At 40.5% G+C, this 18,760-nt stretch overlaps 1 protein-coding gene across 19 annotated transcripts in view; it reads right to left on the reverse strand.

The window, feature by feature from the left end:
- Positions 1-18,760, reverse strand: part of UNC79 (unc-79 homolog, NALCN channel complex subunit) — a 279,776-nt gene that overhangs the window by 19,222 nt on the left and 241,794 nt on the right. For all 19 annotated transcript variants that reach the window (XM_032287551.1, XM_032287562.1, XM_032287558.1 and 16 more), the window contains 6 exons: positions 17,818-17,922; positions 9,079-9,156; positions 5,057-5,146; positions 2,872-3,047; positions 1,757-1,943; positions 117-314 (listed from right to left, as the gene is read on the reverse strand). In XM_032287551.1, the coding sequence (XP_032143442.1) occupies positions 117-314; positions 1,757-1,943; positions 2,872-3,047; positions 5,057-5,146; positions 9,079-9,156; positions 17,818-17,922 (834 nt within the window). The remainder of the gene's footprint in view (positions 1-116; positions 315-1,756; positions 1,944-2,871; positions 3,048-5,056; positions 5,147-9,078; positions 9,157-17,817; positions 17,923-18,760) is intronic.

Genomic DNA, 18,760 nt, shown 5'->3' on the forward strand with positions numbered 1-18,760 from the left:
ATCCATTTATACAACCTCCTTACAACTGAGATCTGTGATAACAGGGAGTGTGAGGATTGGGAGTGGTGTGGACATTTTGAGTCCATCTCAGAAGGAAAACTTGTCCGTGAACTCACCACTTTGTTATGGGCCATTAGCTGAAGGATGCTTGGTGTCACCCTACTCCAAAATTCTAGTGCTGTCAGTATCGCCGTGAAGCTGAATTCATTCTGATTTTGGAGATTTGTAGCAACGGCACTTTGCTCACAGTACACTGTCCAGAGCTGAGCAAAGATGAACGCGTGGAAGAGGGAGCACATGTGCAGCACGGAGGTCTGGAAAGGAAGAAGACAGCATCTGTGCATTGCATCCCAGCAGGCTGTGGCCCTCCACGGAGCCTTCCTCGCATGGCTTCGGTCTTGCCAGGGAGCACAGTCGAAGCACAAAGGCATTATCTCAGAGTTACAAAGTCATGATTCATCATCTTAAGATAGTCTGCTCTCTTCTCCCCCAGTGGGAGTGTGCTCAGAGAACAAAGCATATTTTTGAAGAGAAGGCACCTTAATTTGCTGAAGAAACCTACCCACCCCCTTGCCCTTTAATGAAACTGACATTCCCATCCCTAAACTAGATTAGGGAGAATAATCATTCTGCCATCTTGGGATGTTTCCTCATCTGTAAAATGGGGATAATAGCAGCCTCTTCAAAGAGTGGGAGTAAAGGAGGTGATATATGTGAACACACTGCCCAGACTTCTTAATCAGCAGCAGCAGCAGAGATCCTCCTAGAGATTCTCCTCCTAGTGGAAAGCACGTGGAGAGAGCACCTACAACATGCCAGAGACGGCGCCAAAGGCTTTTCCTAGATCAACACCACCGCTCTCCAACCATCCCCTCATCTATTTTACAGATGAAAATCTGAATATCAGAGGTTAGATACATTTGTCAAGCTCACAAAATCACAAGTACCATAGTTAGGAATCAAACCCAGATCTGAGTTGAAATATTAGGAATCGACTGCCTAATTCCTTTTGCGAACATCATTCAGATCACTGGGATGGATGCGCTATTTTTCACATCGTCAGCTTGCCCTGTCCCAAACCCGAGCTGTCCCCAGGGCCACTGTGACCTCCCAGAACTTGCCGAAACACTGTGAAGGTCCCCTGGCTCCTCGGGGCTGATTAGTACCAATGTGTCTGGTTTGCCTGGATGGGCTCATGATGGGTGCCTGCCTTGGGTTTACTTTCTTCCCTTTAGCACATTATCTGTCTCTGCAATTTTACAAAGTTCCCCTGTGTAGGTCATGCCAATGTGTGCTTTAGTGAGTTCCCAACTGGCCTTCTTGTTTTCATTTTGTATTTTCTCATATCTCTAGAGACTTGAGTTGAAAAGATGGTACATGAAGAATTAGATAGAGAATAAATCTTCCTCCATTTTGTCTTTGGTTTTAAAAGCTGATCACAGAATTTTGATTATATTTCTAGCCTTTTATTTCTCTTCATTATTTTGAGACAGAAGAGCTTGGGAAGCCAACTCTTCCTTGCTTCCATAATTTATCTTCATAAAAGTAACCCGGAAAACAATTTGGGGACGGGGGAAAGACAGTCTGGGAATCTAAACAACTTTAAATGAGACATTAGCACAAAGTTGTGTTTCTAACATCCACAGGAGGGCAAGTGATAAGATGCATTTTCTTCTCAGAAGAAACATAATTGGCTGATAAGGTTTCCATTAGCAATTGTGGTACATATGGTCTTAATCTTGCAGAAATCACTTACCTTTGATTGCTCTGGAAATCCAATCAGGATAACAATAAGATGGTCTGCAATATGCGAGCCTGCATCCAGAGGAATGGGCAGGCAGGGAGAGGAGGCATTTGGGCACACTGCATTATGAGTGAGAGAACCCAGCAGCAGCCACGACAACAGTCGGATGTGGGAGACACACTCTATGAATTCTTTAGGTCTATTAGAGAAGAAGAAGTGTTAAAGAATGATCTTACGTTTTCTGTTTCATTGGGTGCATAACAAATGCTTATTGAAGGACGGGGATTAAAAGTGTGGTCTTGCAGGCAATCACATAAAACCAAAAGCCAAGGCAATTGAGTGTCAAAAAAAGATGTATCTGTTTTTCTTGTTTTCCACTGTAATCCTGGATCTCAGCTTCTTGAGAAAAGAACAGCCTTTAGTGACACAGGATTACACAGCATTCTTCCATAAACCTGGCTGTCTCTCTGACTAGCTTCTCTTTCTAAATTCTTTCCACTCCTGTCTTTAGAAATTTCTTCTCTGGCATCCCCAGTAGAGGGGAGGAAAGAGAGCAGGAGATATTCTCTCCCTCTGCCCTTCTCATTCCCACTCTACACTTTTCCTCTGGACAGGAAGGCTGGCCATGCAAAAGGGCAGGCTCCAACCTGCCCTGAGTTCCCAAGTCAACAAACCCACACATGCATCTCTCTTCTTTAGCCTCCCTAAAAGGCAGAAGCAGGGGCTTGCACCACCTTGCACCAATTTCATCTCTGCCATAGCTTTTGTTCCGCTACAATCTAAGCTGCTTGAAGGCAAAGACCACACTATATTGATAGACACCTATTAATTTACTTAACTAGTTGAAATCAAGCATTAAAGTGGTAATTCTAAGCTCAAATTTTTCATTCTTCATTAGGACGATTGAGGTTTTTGTGGGAGGACAAGTTTATTTTTTGGCAGCATGTCACAGAGCGTTATGGGTCAGCAAGTACGTATGGAGATGGGACTTGATTTCCATCTTCCTAACCAAGTATATTCCACTCTCATAAATCTTCAATGTACTCATTAACTCCCGCTGAGCCCCAGGAAACTCAGGGGTGTTTCCTGCCTTCTTTACCCTCATTCCCGGAATAATAAGGTCTTACCCTTGCTGCATTGCGGAGGGGGGATGATAGAGCCAAGGCAGATAGCGGATCACAGCTTTGTTATCTCTGTGGTTGCCCCGTGAGATGTCCATGGCTGCAATCTGGGCCAGCCCCACTTTGAGATGTCCACCAAAGGTATCTTCATGCAGAGGCTGGGAACATGTCTTCATGTGGCTCTACAAAACCAAATGGTATCTTGTAACTCTAGCCGACACCTGGATTCATTCCAGGCCATTCTTTGAAAAGATCAGGTTATCATTTCCACCCCTCTTATCGCCACTCCAAACACATGACCTGCTTAAACTTCTTCAGAGCCTTCCCGTTGTTCTAAGGAAAAAGGGAGGGAAAGTTCCCTAGCATGGCCTACAAAGCAAGAAAGATCTAGCTCCTGTGGAGCTCTGCATCTTACCCCTTCAGCCTGCAGCTCCAGCTGCGTTGGCTCTCCATGTTCCCTACCACTGCTATTTCCTTTGTCTGGAATGCCATTCCTACCTCTCTTCACCTAATTGCTTAGATTTTAGCTCAAGTGTCACTTCCTCCGGGAAGTCTTCCCTGACCTCCATGGCCAGGTCCGTGTTGCTTTCTACCTCTTTCCATAGCAATTGTGAGAGACAAATTTTTACTGTACTTTGTGTTAAATGTTCATTAAATTTGGCCTCCACTACCAGACTATAAATTAAATGGAAGCAGCTACTGTGGCCGCTTTTGCTCATCACAGCATCTCTAATGCCTAGAAAAGTGCCATGACATTATAGGTATTCATATATATTTGTTGAATTACTTTAGAAAGATTTCTTTGCTCACTATGAGCTCAGTGGGAAGAGCACTGAACTAGGCGTTGAGACTGAGGTTCTAGACCCAGGTATCTCCTAGCTGGTCCCATGGCCTTAGATAAGCCACTTGCCACTTGATCCTTCTGCTCTGTTTCCTAAGGGTAAAATCGGAGGGTTAGATTATGTCTGTATTCCCAATCTTTTGATAATCGTGGTTCTTACTTATTATTTTTCCAAAGCATCTGCAAAAAAACCTAAACATGTTTAGGCAATAATTGTTTCCTCTTCTTTGTACAGCAAAGTCATTTAAGTGTGGTCAATTAGATTCAGCAAGCAGTAACCAGCACAGGAGCGAACGATAGGGGAGCTCATTACGAAATGACTGGGCTTACATATCGTGAGATATTATCAGTTTAAATTTTGATTCTGCTTTCTGCCTGGCATTTGCAAATCTATCACTATACCAAAAGCCACTTTCATCATCTGAGCAGAGCCAGGGAACAGTTCAGTGATTAAGGGACCGTATTTTAAACTTCTGGGATCGCTAGGTCCTAATTATCAAAAAGGAACCATTTTGTGCCAGATTGCAATTTGGCTGCTCCTTGGACCATGTTTGGATTCTCTTCTGCCCTCTGTCTAGGGCCTTCCTCAGATCTCTCAAACTATTACTCTTTTAGCTCCCTGGTTGAATCATAGCAGGAAAGTGAACCTGCATCAGCAATTCATTCCACCCTGCAAAAACTCAATAAGCTCAACAACTTCACTGGGATTTGTCCATATGCAAATTACTTTTTGTTCTATTCCCTTTCATTAATGATTTTCTTTAAGAAAATAGCTTCAAAGCAGCAAAAAATAATAAATGGTGTATGCTTGCATAATGTGCTACAGTTTATGAAAGTCTCTTCATGTACATTATTTTTTATCAAACATCGTAACAGTCAGGCAAAGTAGGGATTATTAGATCCGTTCTTCCAATGAGGAAACTGAGGCCCAAGGTAATTAAATGATGCTATGTGGTAAAAAGAGAATGAATTGAGAGTCACAAGAATCTTAGGTTCAGCCTCGACTTTACCACTTAGTAGTGTGACTTGAGCAAGTACTACACCACCCCAAGCCTCGGTTTCTCCATTTGTACAATGGGGCTAGTATCTTCACAGAGGTACTGTGAGAAGTGACTATATGGCAAAAGTAAAGCTATGCATGTGGCTGATGCCATGTGACCGTCCTTTCCCTTCCTCTTTTCCTCTTTGCAAAGCTGGACCCTGGCTCTTCGATCCCCCAAGACAAGGGCTGGTTCAGCAGTGCCACAGCCGCCTCCCCAGGTAGCAGTAAGTTCCCCACGGTCTGCTTAATTCTCTCAAAGCATCTCTATGCCGTGAACCTGAGAGATGAGCAGGTGGCAGTCATCTCACCTTCAGTTTGGTCAGCGTGTGCATGTCTGCCATGAAATCCAGCACCTCGTTGATGTATTGCCTCACACACTCCATCGCTGCAGTCCCACACTGAAACACAAGGACAAAGCTGGGTCACAGCTTCGTTTTTGCCCTGACTGCAATGATTGCCTCACTCTGGGTTCACATTGTTTACTAAGGAGTTTCACTTTCTGCATCTCTGACTCACTCCATTACTCTCAGTATAGTCTGTGACTGTCTGCCCAGCATTTGGACAAAAATTGATAGAAGGTTTGTGGCGGAGAACAAAGAAACAGGAGAGGCCTATGGGAGATGGGACTAAATGCTTTTATCCACTGGGTAATTGGACTGATTTTGTGTGTGCGTGCTTGCTTTTAAACTGCTTTATATGTAAAGATTCAGCCTATGTAATGCCATTAGTATCAGAGTCTTTAGGACCTCATTCATACCAAAACATAGCAACACATTCTCATTCTAGGGAAGTCTTAGCTACACATAAAATATGTGTCACCAAATTCTACCACCAGAATCTTGAATCTGTTTTCTGTCAAAAAAGTATAGGAACAAGCATCGTGCTTGCTGAAAGAGTCAAAAATTCTCATGCAAGTCAAGTCACTTGCAAATTAACTTCTTATACACAGTAGGTACACTGTTAAACAGATACATGTATTACTGTCAAGTTCTTGCTAGGGGATAAATAAGAGAAAGAAACGAAATGGTCATCTTCCCCACACGCTCAAAGTGTGTTTGAAAAGTTTTGAAGGAAAAGCAAGCAAGCTTGTGTTTCAGGTTGTTAAATGGCATCGACCTGCTCTCCATGAGAATGCAGTGAATTTAAGACTATAAGCAAAGCAAAGGAGAATGAACAAGCAGGCTGCCATATCAAAGCCGTATGAGAGAAGCCACACATCAGGCCGGGTATCAAGTGGATCAAACGAGGCCGTCTTTGAAGCCAGATGAATACTATGCTAAAGGCCTTCCTCGGCTTTCTTTAGGAAAATCTGGAACATTATAGACTTAACTAGCTCACCCAGTGGCTCTCATTTTCCCATATTCATGTAAATCTGCGCGGCACTGAACTATATCACCTTCTCTCTTTTCTAGAATGTTACGCTTGTCAGTTCTTCTGACAGGATAACAAACAGCAAAATAAGGTCATTGGCAGTCTGTCAGAGTGTTTTCCAAGCATTTCGTACTTTCCAAAGTTTTCTTCTTTTAATTTAAATCAAGTGAAGGAATTATAAAAGGTTATTGTGTTCCTGCTTTTGGAATATTAATCCTTTCGTGCAAGAAAGGATTTCCCCCCGATTTATTCCATTTTCTCTGACCTTTCACATGTCATGCAAATAGGACTGGAGACTCTGTTCTTGAATTTCTTGAAAGGGATTTGTTTCTTTCATAGGCAATATTTTATACCACTTCAACTGGGCAAATGTCACCGAAAATAATTACTAGGAGCATTATCCAATATTTGTCTTTTAAGTTTGAATCTCAAAAAATTGAGAGCAAAGAATTTACTATTACCAAGTCACTTTTGTTCTAGAGACAGCCAACTACATCTAATAAAAGCCTTAAAATTCACTGCATGGTCAGGAGAATCTTAGCGAGCCACATATACCTAACAAAACATATAATTTCCAATTTCTCCTCCCTTTTTTCTACTTTGCAAAGCTTAAGAATAACCTTAGGTGTGTTGTTTAAGAAACAAAACAAAAGAAGTTAAGCTCCATTTGTTTCAGAGGATCTATATTTATTTCATTAAAAAACTGATGATTAAAAAATTAGATATTTTTAAAACTCAAACTCATGCATTAAAGCAAATCATATCCAATTCTTCCTCAAAACCTATATTTGATTTTAAAGTTACATTTCTTAGATTATAAAAGTAACACGTTTAATATAGGAAATTTGGAAAATACAGATCACTAAAATTAAAATTGAAATCACCATAATCCTCCACCTCTGGGAAAACTACTGTTAGTATTTTCTTCCAAGATTTAAAAAAAAATTTTTTAATGTATATAACATACATATAATTTTTATAAGATTGAGATAACATTTTCTAACTTGTTTTTTAATTAAATATATCATAAGCATTTTCTAATTCATTAAAATATTATTTGAAACTTTGATTTGATAAGTACATAATAGTCTATCTTATGGATGCACCTTATTTTATTTAATCAATATCCTCATGATGTTAGATATTTACTTTGTTTCCATATTTCTGCTATTTTAAATGATGCTTTAATAAACAAACTTGATATAAACATGTGCATATTTATTTTCTCAGACATATTCCTAAAAGAAGATTGTCCAACTGCCCTCCCGCAAGGTTGGTTTTACTACCACTAGTGGCTTACAAGAATGTTTGTTTCATTTCACCACCAGTAAGTCTAATCATTGAGAAAGATCTGCTGGGGAGGAAAAAAGGGGGAGGTATTAGTCAAAAGGTCCAAGGTTTCAGTTTTTCAAGGTCAGTAAATCCTAGAGATTTCATGGGCAGTGTAGTGCCTGCAGTTAGAAATGCTGTATTACATACTTAAAAATTTCCTAAGAGGGTGGATCTTATGTAAAGTGCTCATATTGCTAATGTTAAACACACAAAAGCAAAAAAACAAATAAATAGGGCAGGAGGAAACTGTTGGAGATGGTGGGTATATTCATGGAATAGATCACGGTGGTGGTTTCATGAATATATACTCATATTCAAACTCATCAAGTCACATACATTAAAGATGTACAGCTTCCTATATGTCCTTCCTGCCTTGATGAAGTGTTGTTTTTTTTTTAAAAAAAAGAGAAAAGCTTGCCAATTAGCTAGCCAATTTTAATTTTTATACTTTAAAATATTTTTATACTTCATAATCACAATTTATTGGTTGCTAGTGGGAGTAAAAGATTTATTTTGGATGGCTTATTGATCATCAGAAAGGGACCTATATGTTGCTTTTCTGTTGTTGTTGGAATGTTTGTCTTTTAATTACTGATTTCAATAACCTTTTTATTATTAGGGATGTTATTTTCTTTTTTTTCTTTTTCTTTTTGAGGGAGCTCTCTGTATCCTTTATCTCCAGCAGGGTCAGTGGCCCTCCAGGGCCAGGGATGTTATTTTCTAGCTATTGCATAGGTAGCAAATATTGAGTTTTAAAGAATCAAACAAAAAGGAAATAGCCAGTATGCAGCAGAGACTGGCTGGCTACTCCCAAGGCCTGTCTTCTTCCTTGGTCCACAACTAGAGTACATTTCCCATCATCCCTTGCAGTTGAGTGTGGTCATGTGACTGAGGTCTGGCCAATGGAATGTGGGTAGGAAAAAAACACACTTTAGACCTGGCCAGTGAAAACCTCATGGGCCATATTCTCTTCCCTTTCCCCAGCCACAATCAAGCTGATTGCAGTGGACTGTACATTATGGAAGAAAACTGATTCCTGAGTATGCGCATGGAAATTCCACCTTTCCCTACTAATCAGGATACCCATTTAAACTTCACATGAGCAAACAATAAACTTTCATAAGTCACTGAGAATTGGGATTTTGTCTCATAGAACCTTGTATTACACTATCAAGAACACTTAAAAAAACAGTCTAGTCATTCTACTTTCAGAAATCTATTATAAAGAAATAGTCTGAAGTATGGACAAAGATTTAAGCATAAAGATGTTCTTTGCATATTAATTACAAGAGAAAAATATAGAAAATAACTAAAATATCCAAAAGTAGGCAATGTTTGTTAATATTATTTTAATAGATAATATTTTCATGGCATTTACTATGTCTGGCACCTTGCTAATATGCTTTACATGCATTATCTCAATCAATCCTCAACCTGTATGTTAAAACCTGTTATATCCTATTTGACAGATGATAAAATCAAAGAATCTTAGGTTAAAATACTTTCCAAAAGTGACATAGCTAGTAAATGGCAGGCCTCAAACCCTTATGTAAGTCTAAAGCCTGCATTCTTAACTACTAGTCTATGAAATGTAAGTACAGAGACAATGAATTTGGTCGGGACTTACTCCAGGTACAGAGGCTATCATCTGCTTGCTCAGGATTGTTGACTCGGCTAGTTTGGTTCCAGCATCTGCACAAATAAACTAATAAAAAAAGTGAAAGTATAATTATTTTTAAGGGTATCTGGACAGTAATAAGTAATTTATCATTTTATTAACTTGGCTTAAATTAATTAGTGTTCATTTTCATGATGATCTGCCTTGGATAGATCAGATTTGCTAACCATGATGGTTCATTCCTATCAGAAACTAAGAATCACAGTACTGAAATTAACACACAAAGTCTTACTTTACCCAGACTGTTAAGTGGCACTAAAATGGTACATTCAATCAAGGAAAAAATAAAAGACGTTAGCATTGTCAGATTTATGATGAAGTCATTCTATTTACTGTTTAGTACTTCTTGACAGTTACTGTAAGCACATTTCATAGAGTTTCATGATTTCTATTTTCATATCATATATTTAGAAAGAAACTAGAAAAACAATCAACCTCAAAGTGAGTATTCTACCTGTTTCTTCCCCACAGAGGAACTTCAGCATCTCATCTTCCTGCCCCCATTCATCCACATGTATCCTCTGTGCGACTAAAGACGCCCACTCCTTCCCTGTGTGCCCACAGGATTTTTCACACACCTCCACTGTAACAGTCACCACATCAGACTGCAGTGACTTATGAGTCTATTTCTCAACCTGCTATGAACTCTTCAAGAGCAGAGACTTGATGCGCCTCATCCCCAGCCCTAGTTTGGTGCCGGGCGTCTCAGAGGGGCTCAGTGAGAGTGTATGAACCAAATCCATTAGCCAGTTATGACTTGGGATCATTACAAGAATGGATTTTCCAGATTACAATTTAATTTACTTCATTTCAGATTTTGACAGGTGTTTCTCACTTAATGCAACACTCAACTATTTCTTAACAGTCTTGGGGAAAATGTTGAAGTAGAGTTTGCTATGAGCAATTAGCACCTGTTTATCTTCCTGGCCTTTGGTCAGTAGCCCTAACAACTTTCGGATCTGAAACTGCTGCTGTGCAGAGTTCAGAAGTTTCAGCACCAATTGCTCCACTTTCTCATTCATTCCATTCTCATACTGGAAGGCACAGGGAAGCTAAATGGGTCAAGATCATGAGTCAACTAGGCAGGCCCAGTCCCTGTCACACTGGGGAGAAGTAAAAGGAATTGGGGTCGCAGAGTAAATCTTCAGGAGGCCTGATGAGGAGCCATGGAACAAAGGAACAGAGACCAGCATATTATCTGGCTAGTCAGAGGTTTAAATCTAAGCATTATTAACAGGTAGCAGGTATTGGCTAACTGGGTACAGCTCTAACCCAAGGCTTCCTGAGGCCAAGGAACCCTTAGACTTCTTGCTCAGGGCCAAGAGCTGGTCTTCAATTGTGGGAGGGGTGTCCTCCATGGGAAGCACATAAGTGTATATAACTGAGTCGGGGGCAAGAGGGCATAAACAAAGCTGCCCCCAAGAGCCACATGATGGGAGTGGACATAGATCTTTACATTAACATTCTGTCATTTCCATTTGCCTCAAATACAGTTACAGAAAACTGAAGAATCTGTTTGGCCATTAACTCTGAACCTGGCATAGAAAGTGGCAACTGGTAACACCCTGGGAACATCTAGCATTTTCCATGATCTCATTCAGGTTTTCTATGTCTGCTCACCTATCTTAAGCTTATTTCTAACATAAGGAAAAGTAAAAAATTAGGTTTTAAAAACTGTAAAGCCTTTAACTCCAGCCAAAACCTATAAGGAAAAAAAACCACAATGAAATATTTGATAGACATACACAGTGAGCAGAAGGAACACTCTCAACCCAACCTCCTGGAAGAGATTGCATGTTTTCCCATAAAATTCATTTTAAAAAGCTATCTAGGCCAGGTGTGGTGGCTCATGCTTGTAATCCCAGAACTTTGGGAGGCTAAGGCGGGTGTATTACTTGAGGCCTGGAGTTTGAGAACAGCCTGGCCAACATGGTAAAACCGCGTCTGTACTAAAAATATAAAAATTAGCTGTGTGTGGTGGCACATGCCTATGATCCCAGCTACTTGGGAGGCTGAGGCAGGAGAAGAGTCACTTGAACCTGGGAGGTGGAGGTTGCAGTGAGCCAAGATGGCACCACTACTCTCCAGCCTGGGCAACAGAGTAAGACTCTGCCTCAAATAAACAAATAATAAATATAACTAAATAAAAAGCTATCTAAGTCTTCACTCTAAGACAAACAACTAATGATTGAGTTCCAAAACTTCTGAGAGGACACCAGCATTAATTTTAATTAAGTTGTTTACAACAGAAATGAGACTGCACAGCTAAGAGAGGCTGTAGGGAAGAGAGAGCCATATCTACTATATGAGCTAAGGCGAGCACTTAGAGCTGTCTCCTTAAGGATGGTTTAAAGTCCTGGACCTGGATGGGCCCTTGAGGTCAAGATAAGATTTGTGAAGAAGCGAAATTTTAAATGTCTGTAGCTCCCTTCGGCAGATGACTTTCCCACCCACCGTCCTCAGCAAAGTGCAGCACAGAGCACAATGTAAGCACGTTTCAGCATGGTTAGCGCCAAGATCTGAGGTCAGATCCAACTATCTGATTTATGATAACACTTACTAGCCAGAATTAATTAAAAATCACCCTAAAAGTAAAGGAGGTGCACAGAGAATCTGGCATATTAAAGGAAATAAAAGTGCATAAGCCTCAAATATCATCTATGTTTTTTTATCCATGCATTGTAATCCAGTGTATTTTTACATCAGATGCACAACTAAAACCTTATAAACCTTTCTGTCTTCGTTTTATATGGCTGCCAACCATAATCTGAAAAAAGTCTATTATGATTTTAAAGAACTGCTCAAAGTATAGTATCATGATAAATAAGAATCAGAGAAGGAATGATGATTGCTGTTGAAGGAAGAGTTCTGTACTTTGAGGGAAATCGGGCACTGAAATATGCATTCCTCCACGAACACAAAAGAAACACGATATCTATTACGTGTCATTACTAAATTCATTATCAAAATGACACCCAAAATAGTGTCTTCACCTGTCATCTCATGGAGTGATCAGATTATTACTAACTCAACTGATATTAATAGCCCCATTCAATGGTAACTCTGTGAATTAAAAACAACAGCTGTACCTCCACTGGTTCTTTGTCCTCCAGCCCACAATGAGTCTATCTTTAAAAGAAAACCTTTCTTCAACAGTCTGATTTCTCATAACTTGAATATGCAGGTATATCCCACAAAGTGGGAGTAGCACATGCAAATTAGCAGAATATCTACTCTTGACACATAATAGGAGCTAAGGAAATTCTTTTTGATTTGAACTTAAACAATCTTTATGGTGGCTTTTAATGAGTTATCACTTATTATGAAAACTCTAATCTACCTTGAGAACAATTATAATAACCTATTACATGTAAAATATCTACAGCAAATCAGCAAAAGAGAAAATATTGGAAACAAAAAGCAAAAATGTCAATAGATCGGAATTAAAATAATGTGCTAGTGCATCTGTCCAAAACACAAAAAGAGAACTACGCCCTGGGGATCAACAATTTGGACTCTGAAATGACATTTTTCTATTCAGCAAATTATTTCCTATCTCCATGCCTCTTTTTCTTAAAAAAAAAAAAAAAAAAAAAAATCCACTTGAACATTTAAGGCCACCCAGCTTCATATGCAAATTCATGCATAAACTTTACATATGTAACTTCGTTTGTTTGTTTGTTTGTTTTTACACACGTAACTTCTTATGTAAAAAAGCTTCATAAGTAAACAACAGTGGTTATGGCTAGATAACCACAATAGAGCAGGCTGGGGAATTTTCCATGATGCAGGCCTCCAGGAATTAAAAAACAGATTGGTACCAGTTACTGCCTTGACATGTTTAAAACTTGGGTGATCCCACATTTCTTGGACAAGGATTCTATTTGTTCTTCAAGGGACCTCTTTTACTGCCAGAGTATTTGGTAACACAAAGGCATGGTCTATCTATGAGAATAATAGCAATGGTTCTATCTTAGTGAGCTCATCTGTCTACTATTGATTAGAAAAGTAGTAGAGGAAATACCAGGAGTTTCCCTTGGGCTGAAAGAATGAATGGGAAACTCAACGTTGGAGCAATGGACTCTGTTCAGCACAGGGACCAGTGTCATTCATAATGGATCACTAGAGAGTTTTTCCTTCCAGTTACTGCTTTTTTTTTAATGTTTTCAAGTCGCATTTTCAGTTAACTAGACCCACCTTCACGGGGTGACCTTCAGATGATGGTCACTGATATCCATAAAGAAAGTCCCTGTCTACTCCTGGCAGATCATTTGTCCCTGCTATAAGCCTGGTTGTCCAGGTGCCAGGAGCTGACAGTGCCCATAGGTAATGGAGAAAGGTTCCTTCTGACTCTAGCCTAGATCCTCTGGCCTAAAAGAAGCTACCAAAGAACAGACTGTCATTTCCACTATTCTAGAGAATACCTGGAGGACTCAGGCAGTCAAGGGCAAGAAAAAAAGCAACCTAGAAACTCTACAGAAAGAGCACTACTAGCAGCAGAAAACAACGTTTCTCCTCATCCCATCTGATATGATTTGGCTGTGTCCCCACCCAAATCTTACCTTGAATTGTAATAATCCCCATGTGTCAAGGGCAGGGCCAGGTGGAGGTAGAATCATGGGGGTGATCTCCCCCATACTGTTCTCATGGTAGTAAAGAAGTTTCATGAGATTTGATGGTTTTATAAAGGGGAGCTCCCCCTGCACAAGCTCTTTTGCCTGCTGCCATGTAAGACGTGACTTTGCTCCTCATTCACCTTCTGCCATGATTGCGAGGCCTCCCCAGCCAAGTGGAACTGCGAGTCAGTCAAACTTCTTTTCTTTATAAATTACCCAGTCTTAGGTATGTCTTTACTAGCAGCATGAGAACAAACTAATACACCATGTGTGGCCCCATAAAAGACTTCACTCCATGACTTAGGTAGGACCACAGGACAGAAAAGGGAACTACTCTGTTATAATATATGCCTCACTTTTATTTCTCTGATTAGAAATAAAAATTGCTTAAGAGTTTATAGAACAGGTAGAACAAGGATTTGTTACTTTGAAATGGATTAACCTTTTTTTTTTTTGGTGCTGAAACCCAGCAATGAACCATGCTCAACATTTTTTGTTGGAGAAGACTGAAACATTTCCATAAAGTTGTTTTTCCTAGACATGATCTCAAAATGTCTCCAAAATACCCCTTCAATCTGAATAGTTTTACAACTTGACATTTTTTAACTTAATGATTTCAATGACAAGTCACACATTTGTTTTAAAAAGATGAAATGGCAGATGAAGATCCATAAAAGAGATTTGGAAGTATCTTTCTGCCATCTTTCTTCTTAATTTGTTTTTGTTATTTATTCACCTAACTGTGATGCAATAATCACTGTTTTCGTGCTTTCCTTAAGCACTGTGTAATTTAAACTCTCACTGCTCTTTTGGCATCTTGTGACAAGTGCTTATTACAGTTGACTAATGTATTTCATTGAAAACCAGTAGTTACAGTGTGGAGGGCTAAACCCCAAGAAGGTCAGCCACACAGATCTGCTCTGCTCAAGACAAAGGGCAATTAAGGGAATTCTGTTCAGCGTCTGCAGGAAAGCACCTTCAGTAACCTGAAGTCTAGGTGGTTTTCAGGCGGCACATCCCCAACTGCAACACTCTCAGAAGCAAGTGACCTCCAGACACGGTCAACCTGCTAACGTTACATCCCTCCCGGGATATTTCCCCAAGCCTTGTTCACCTGTGCTCTCCTCCAAGCCAGTGTACATCCCATGAATCTTTAAAAAGGTCTGTTTGGGCCAAGAGCAGTCGTTCACACCTATAATCCCAGCATCTTGAGAGGCCAAGACAGATGGATAGCTTGAGTCCAGGAGTTTGAGACCAGTCTGGGGAACATGGCCAACCCCTGTCTCTACTAAAAATGTTAAAAAATTGGCCAGGCATGGTGGCCCATACCTGTATTCCCAGCTACTTGGGAAGCTAAGGTGGGAGGATCACTTGAGCCCAGGAGGCAGAGGTTGCAGTGAGCTAAGACCATGGGTGACAGAGCAACATCTTGTCTTAAAAATTAATTAATTAATTAATTAAAAATAAATAAGTAAAAAAGTCTGTGTGAACACTGCTTGTTCTCAAAGGCAATGTTGCGCTGCTATGTGAACAGGAGGGCCTGGCTAACACAGTGCATAGAGAGAAATGCAAAGTTGGTCTCTCCTTAGGAGAACAGATATTTTCTGGCTGTGACTTTGCTTGTCTTCCATCTGGGCTGTCCAGCATCTTAGTATAATAAGAGCCATTTTATTCTGATGACATCATTCCCCACATCCATTGCTGTCATTTTCCAGCAATCACTCTCTGAGAGTTCAATGTGTCCTGGAAAGCTCTTCAAAGACAACTCAAGACCATTCATTGAAAGTACACAAACTTTTAATTAAATTTCAAGCCTTTGAGAAAATTCAGTTCTGATCCTAATGATTAGTAGTCACCGAAGGGGAAGCATGGAGACCAGGCAGTGGATATTCAACAATAAAGGATAAGGGTTGCTCCTCCTCTTCTCTACTGGGTCAACTCCTGAAATTCTGTGCATCCTTCAAAGTCCATGTGAACTCTCTTCTACAAACACTTCCTTACTCAGTATGCATCTCTACTACTGTACCTGTTGCACTATGTAGGAATTTTTAAATTTACATGTCAACTTCAATGGCTAGATTATAAACTTCTGGAAGGAAGGGGTCATGGCTGATTCTTCTATTTCCCCAGCATGCTGCAGAAAGAGCACCTGGCCCATGTCAGGCCTCATAATGCTTCATAAGCCTTCCTCCGTCTCCCAGGCTGTTTGCCACTCCTTCTTCCATAGTGTTTTATACGCCAGGTAGACTTTCAGGAGAGTAGTTGGCACATTATCAAGACATGCCTGTCACACCTCTATATTCCCAGAACCCAGCCCAAGATAGGTGGTCAGTAAATAGTGGGAAATACTGGAGAAGAGTCAGATGTGGCCAGATGATGAAAGACCTGAGTAGTTCAGACCTTACGAGGCCACTCTAGGTTTCTGATGCAAGAGTGATCTGCATCAGAAAAGTGGAGTTTCAGCAAAATTCCTCTAGGCAGCCACAGGCCAGAAGAGTGGCTTCGTGTGGAAAGAGACGAAGGAGGTGCAAAAAGCTAAAAGCTGTTACAGTAATCCAGGTAAGGGATGGAAAAGGCCTGACAAGGCTGTATGTCACACCGAATAGAGGCAGGCTCTGGAGTCCTCACACACTGAAATCAGGTGGTTGATACCACCTATCACTTAGGACAGCACTGTGGTCTTGGGCAAGCCACCGAACCACCACCACCCGCCACGGCCCCCTGCAATACAGAACCCATGCTTCACAAGGCCGTAAGGATTAAATGCTTAATACATAATACATCCTCCATTAGTGTTCCCTTCTCTCTCATGTCTCCAAATGAATACCTATGATTCAGGGAAACCTGTCTAGTTCCTTGATACCAAGCTCCGATATTCCTTCAGTCATTTAACTCCCAACTTGCAGGCCTAGACCCTGGGACTGCTCTTAATGTTCATCAGCAAGTGCTGACACAGCTGTGATGCAATGGCTGCGCACTTTGCCCAAAGGCCATCGCATGACACCCTGATCCCAGCTGTAGCTCATGGCCAAGTCTCTAAATCTAGCCTCAAGCCTTGGTGAGAGGCAGGGTCCCAAGTTACCTGAACCACTGCTGATTCCTCTGGCACAGCCAGTCTACTTTTTCTCAACCCTATCCTCATGCCATTATCCCTAAATGTATTCCACCATCCTGCCTAACTCTCCCCTATGCTTGAAGCCAGTCAACCTCTCTAGGCTGAACCCTAATCCCAGGCAAAGATATTTGCCTGTACCCACCAGTCCTTTGTGACCCAACTCAAATGCTACTTCCTTCATGAAGTCTTCCCTGATTTCACACCATAAGGGGTGGGATCCATCCTGCTCTCAACTTCTCCCCAGGATTTTACTTATCTCTTTCTCTCATGGCACTATCATAGCCTGTCTCAGCTCATCAAAACCTGCATATCTGCTTAAGATGCTGAGTGAAGGACAGCAGGGTAGAAGGCTTCAGCCCCTCAGATGCCATACAGCCAAAAGCATAATCATTGCCGGTTCTCCAAAGCCTGCCTTATAGGCTATAAGCTTCTTGGCCTCAGAGGTCCCCTGACGGTTGAAGTGTACCTACCCCCTACCCTGGGTACCACTCAGCGCATCCTGCCACATGACTGTCTCTGGCCTGGCCCACTTTCTCCTTCACTTCCGCTTCACCAAGATTCAGGGACCGCCCATACTCATTTGACTCTGCAGCAGACCTCAGCCTATTCCCCGACTTCTGGCCTCAGTAGACCTGTCTCAGCTCTGGTGACTGACCTGCCCCTCTAACCTACTGGATCATGCATTTCTTGAAGAAAAAAATTATTGTTTCATTCTTCTTTTTGACCCCCACAAAACTAATTCCACAGTTGGAACAAAATCAGTACTTCTTCTTGGACTTTTTAGCCAGTGGAAGCGTTAAATGCATACTGTTAGTTAGATCACGGTCCATATAAGATGTATTATTTCTCATCTCTGGGTAAAGATATTTGGTTTTATGCATACACCCTACACCTCTCTTAACTTTCCAAACATACATGGATTTCATGAAAAGTTTTACAAATCAGGCATATGCTTACCTGGACGAGCAGAAGAAGGTTTGTATCTGGTAAAGGAGATTTGAGCTTTAGGGCCTGCAGAAGCTCTAGAACAACACTACGAGACAAGTAGAATTTATCTCGTTCCTAAAGAAAACAAAATAGAAGGAGGTAAGTGACTTTAGACATTCAATTAGAGTAGATCTATGTCAAAAGATTCACGGGTCAGAAATAAAAAACAGTATTTAAAAATGCACAGTGAAGTGTCCTTAAGAAATAAAATGAGAACTAAAAAAAAAAAAAAAAAAAAAAAAAAAAGCATTTTTGTGGTGTAATGAGTTTACCGATACACTGAGGACAAATAATTTAATGGATAAGAAAAAGTTAGGCTATCTCTTAAGCACTGATGCCCCAGTACTTGGTTCTTATTCACGGGAAACAGGTTCCTAGAACTGCAGCAATTAAATCAGTCTAAAAGCATTTTTTCAATACAAATGATTTAGAGAGAAACATATACAACTCTTTAAAGTATTCTGTGGCCTCTCCGAGGAACTTATGTCGGAAATGGACTATTTCAAGCATCTAGAAAACTGGAAACAATGGAACAGTGTGTGCACCTACCACCCATCTTTGTTGGATCACATCGTTTTACTTTATTTGATTCATTCTTTTTTTGGAATCCTAGCTTCTTTCATTCTTTCTTAAATTCATACATAATATTTGTACATATTTATGGGATACATGTGATATTTCGTTGCACAGAATGTGTAGTGATCAAGTCAGAATATTTAGGTTATTCAACATCTTGAGTATTTATCATTTCTGTGTGTTGGGAACATTTCAAGTCCTCGCTTGCAGCACTTTGAAATGTATAATATACTGTTGTTAGCTCTGGTCACTCCACTCTGCTATTGACCATTAGAACTCATTTCTTCTATCTAACTGTATGTTTGTACCCATGAACCAACCCTCTCTTCATTCTCCC

Source organism: Sapajus apella, unplaced genomic scaffold (assembly GCF_009761245.1).
Source record: "Sapajus apella isolate SASKATOON/1434 unplaced genomic scaffold, GSC_monkey_1.0 scaffold20, whole genome shotgun sequence".
Taxonomy (NCBI): Eukaryota; Metazoa; Chordata; class Mammalia; order Primates; family Cebidae; genus Sapajus; species Sapajus apella.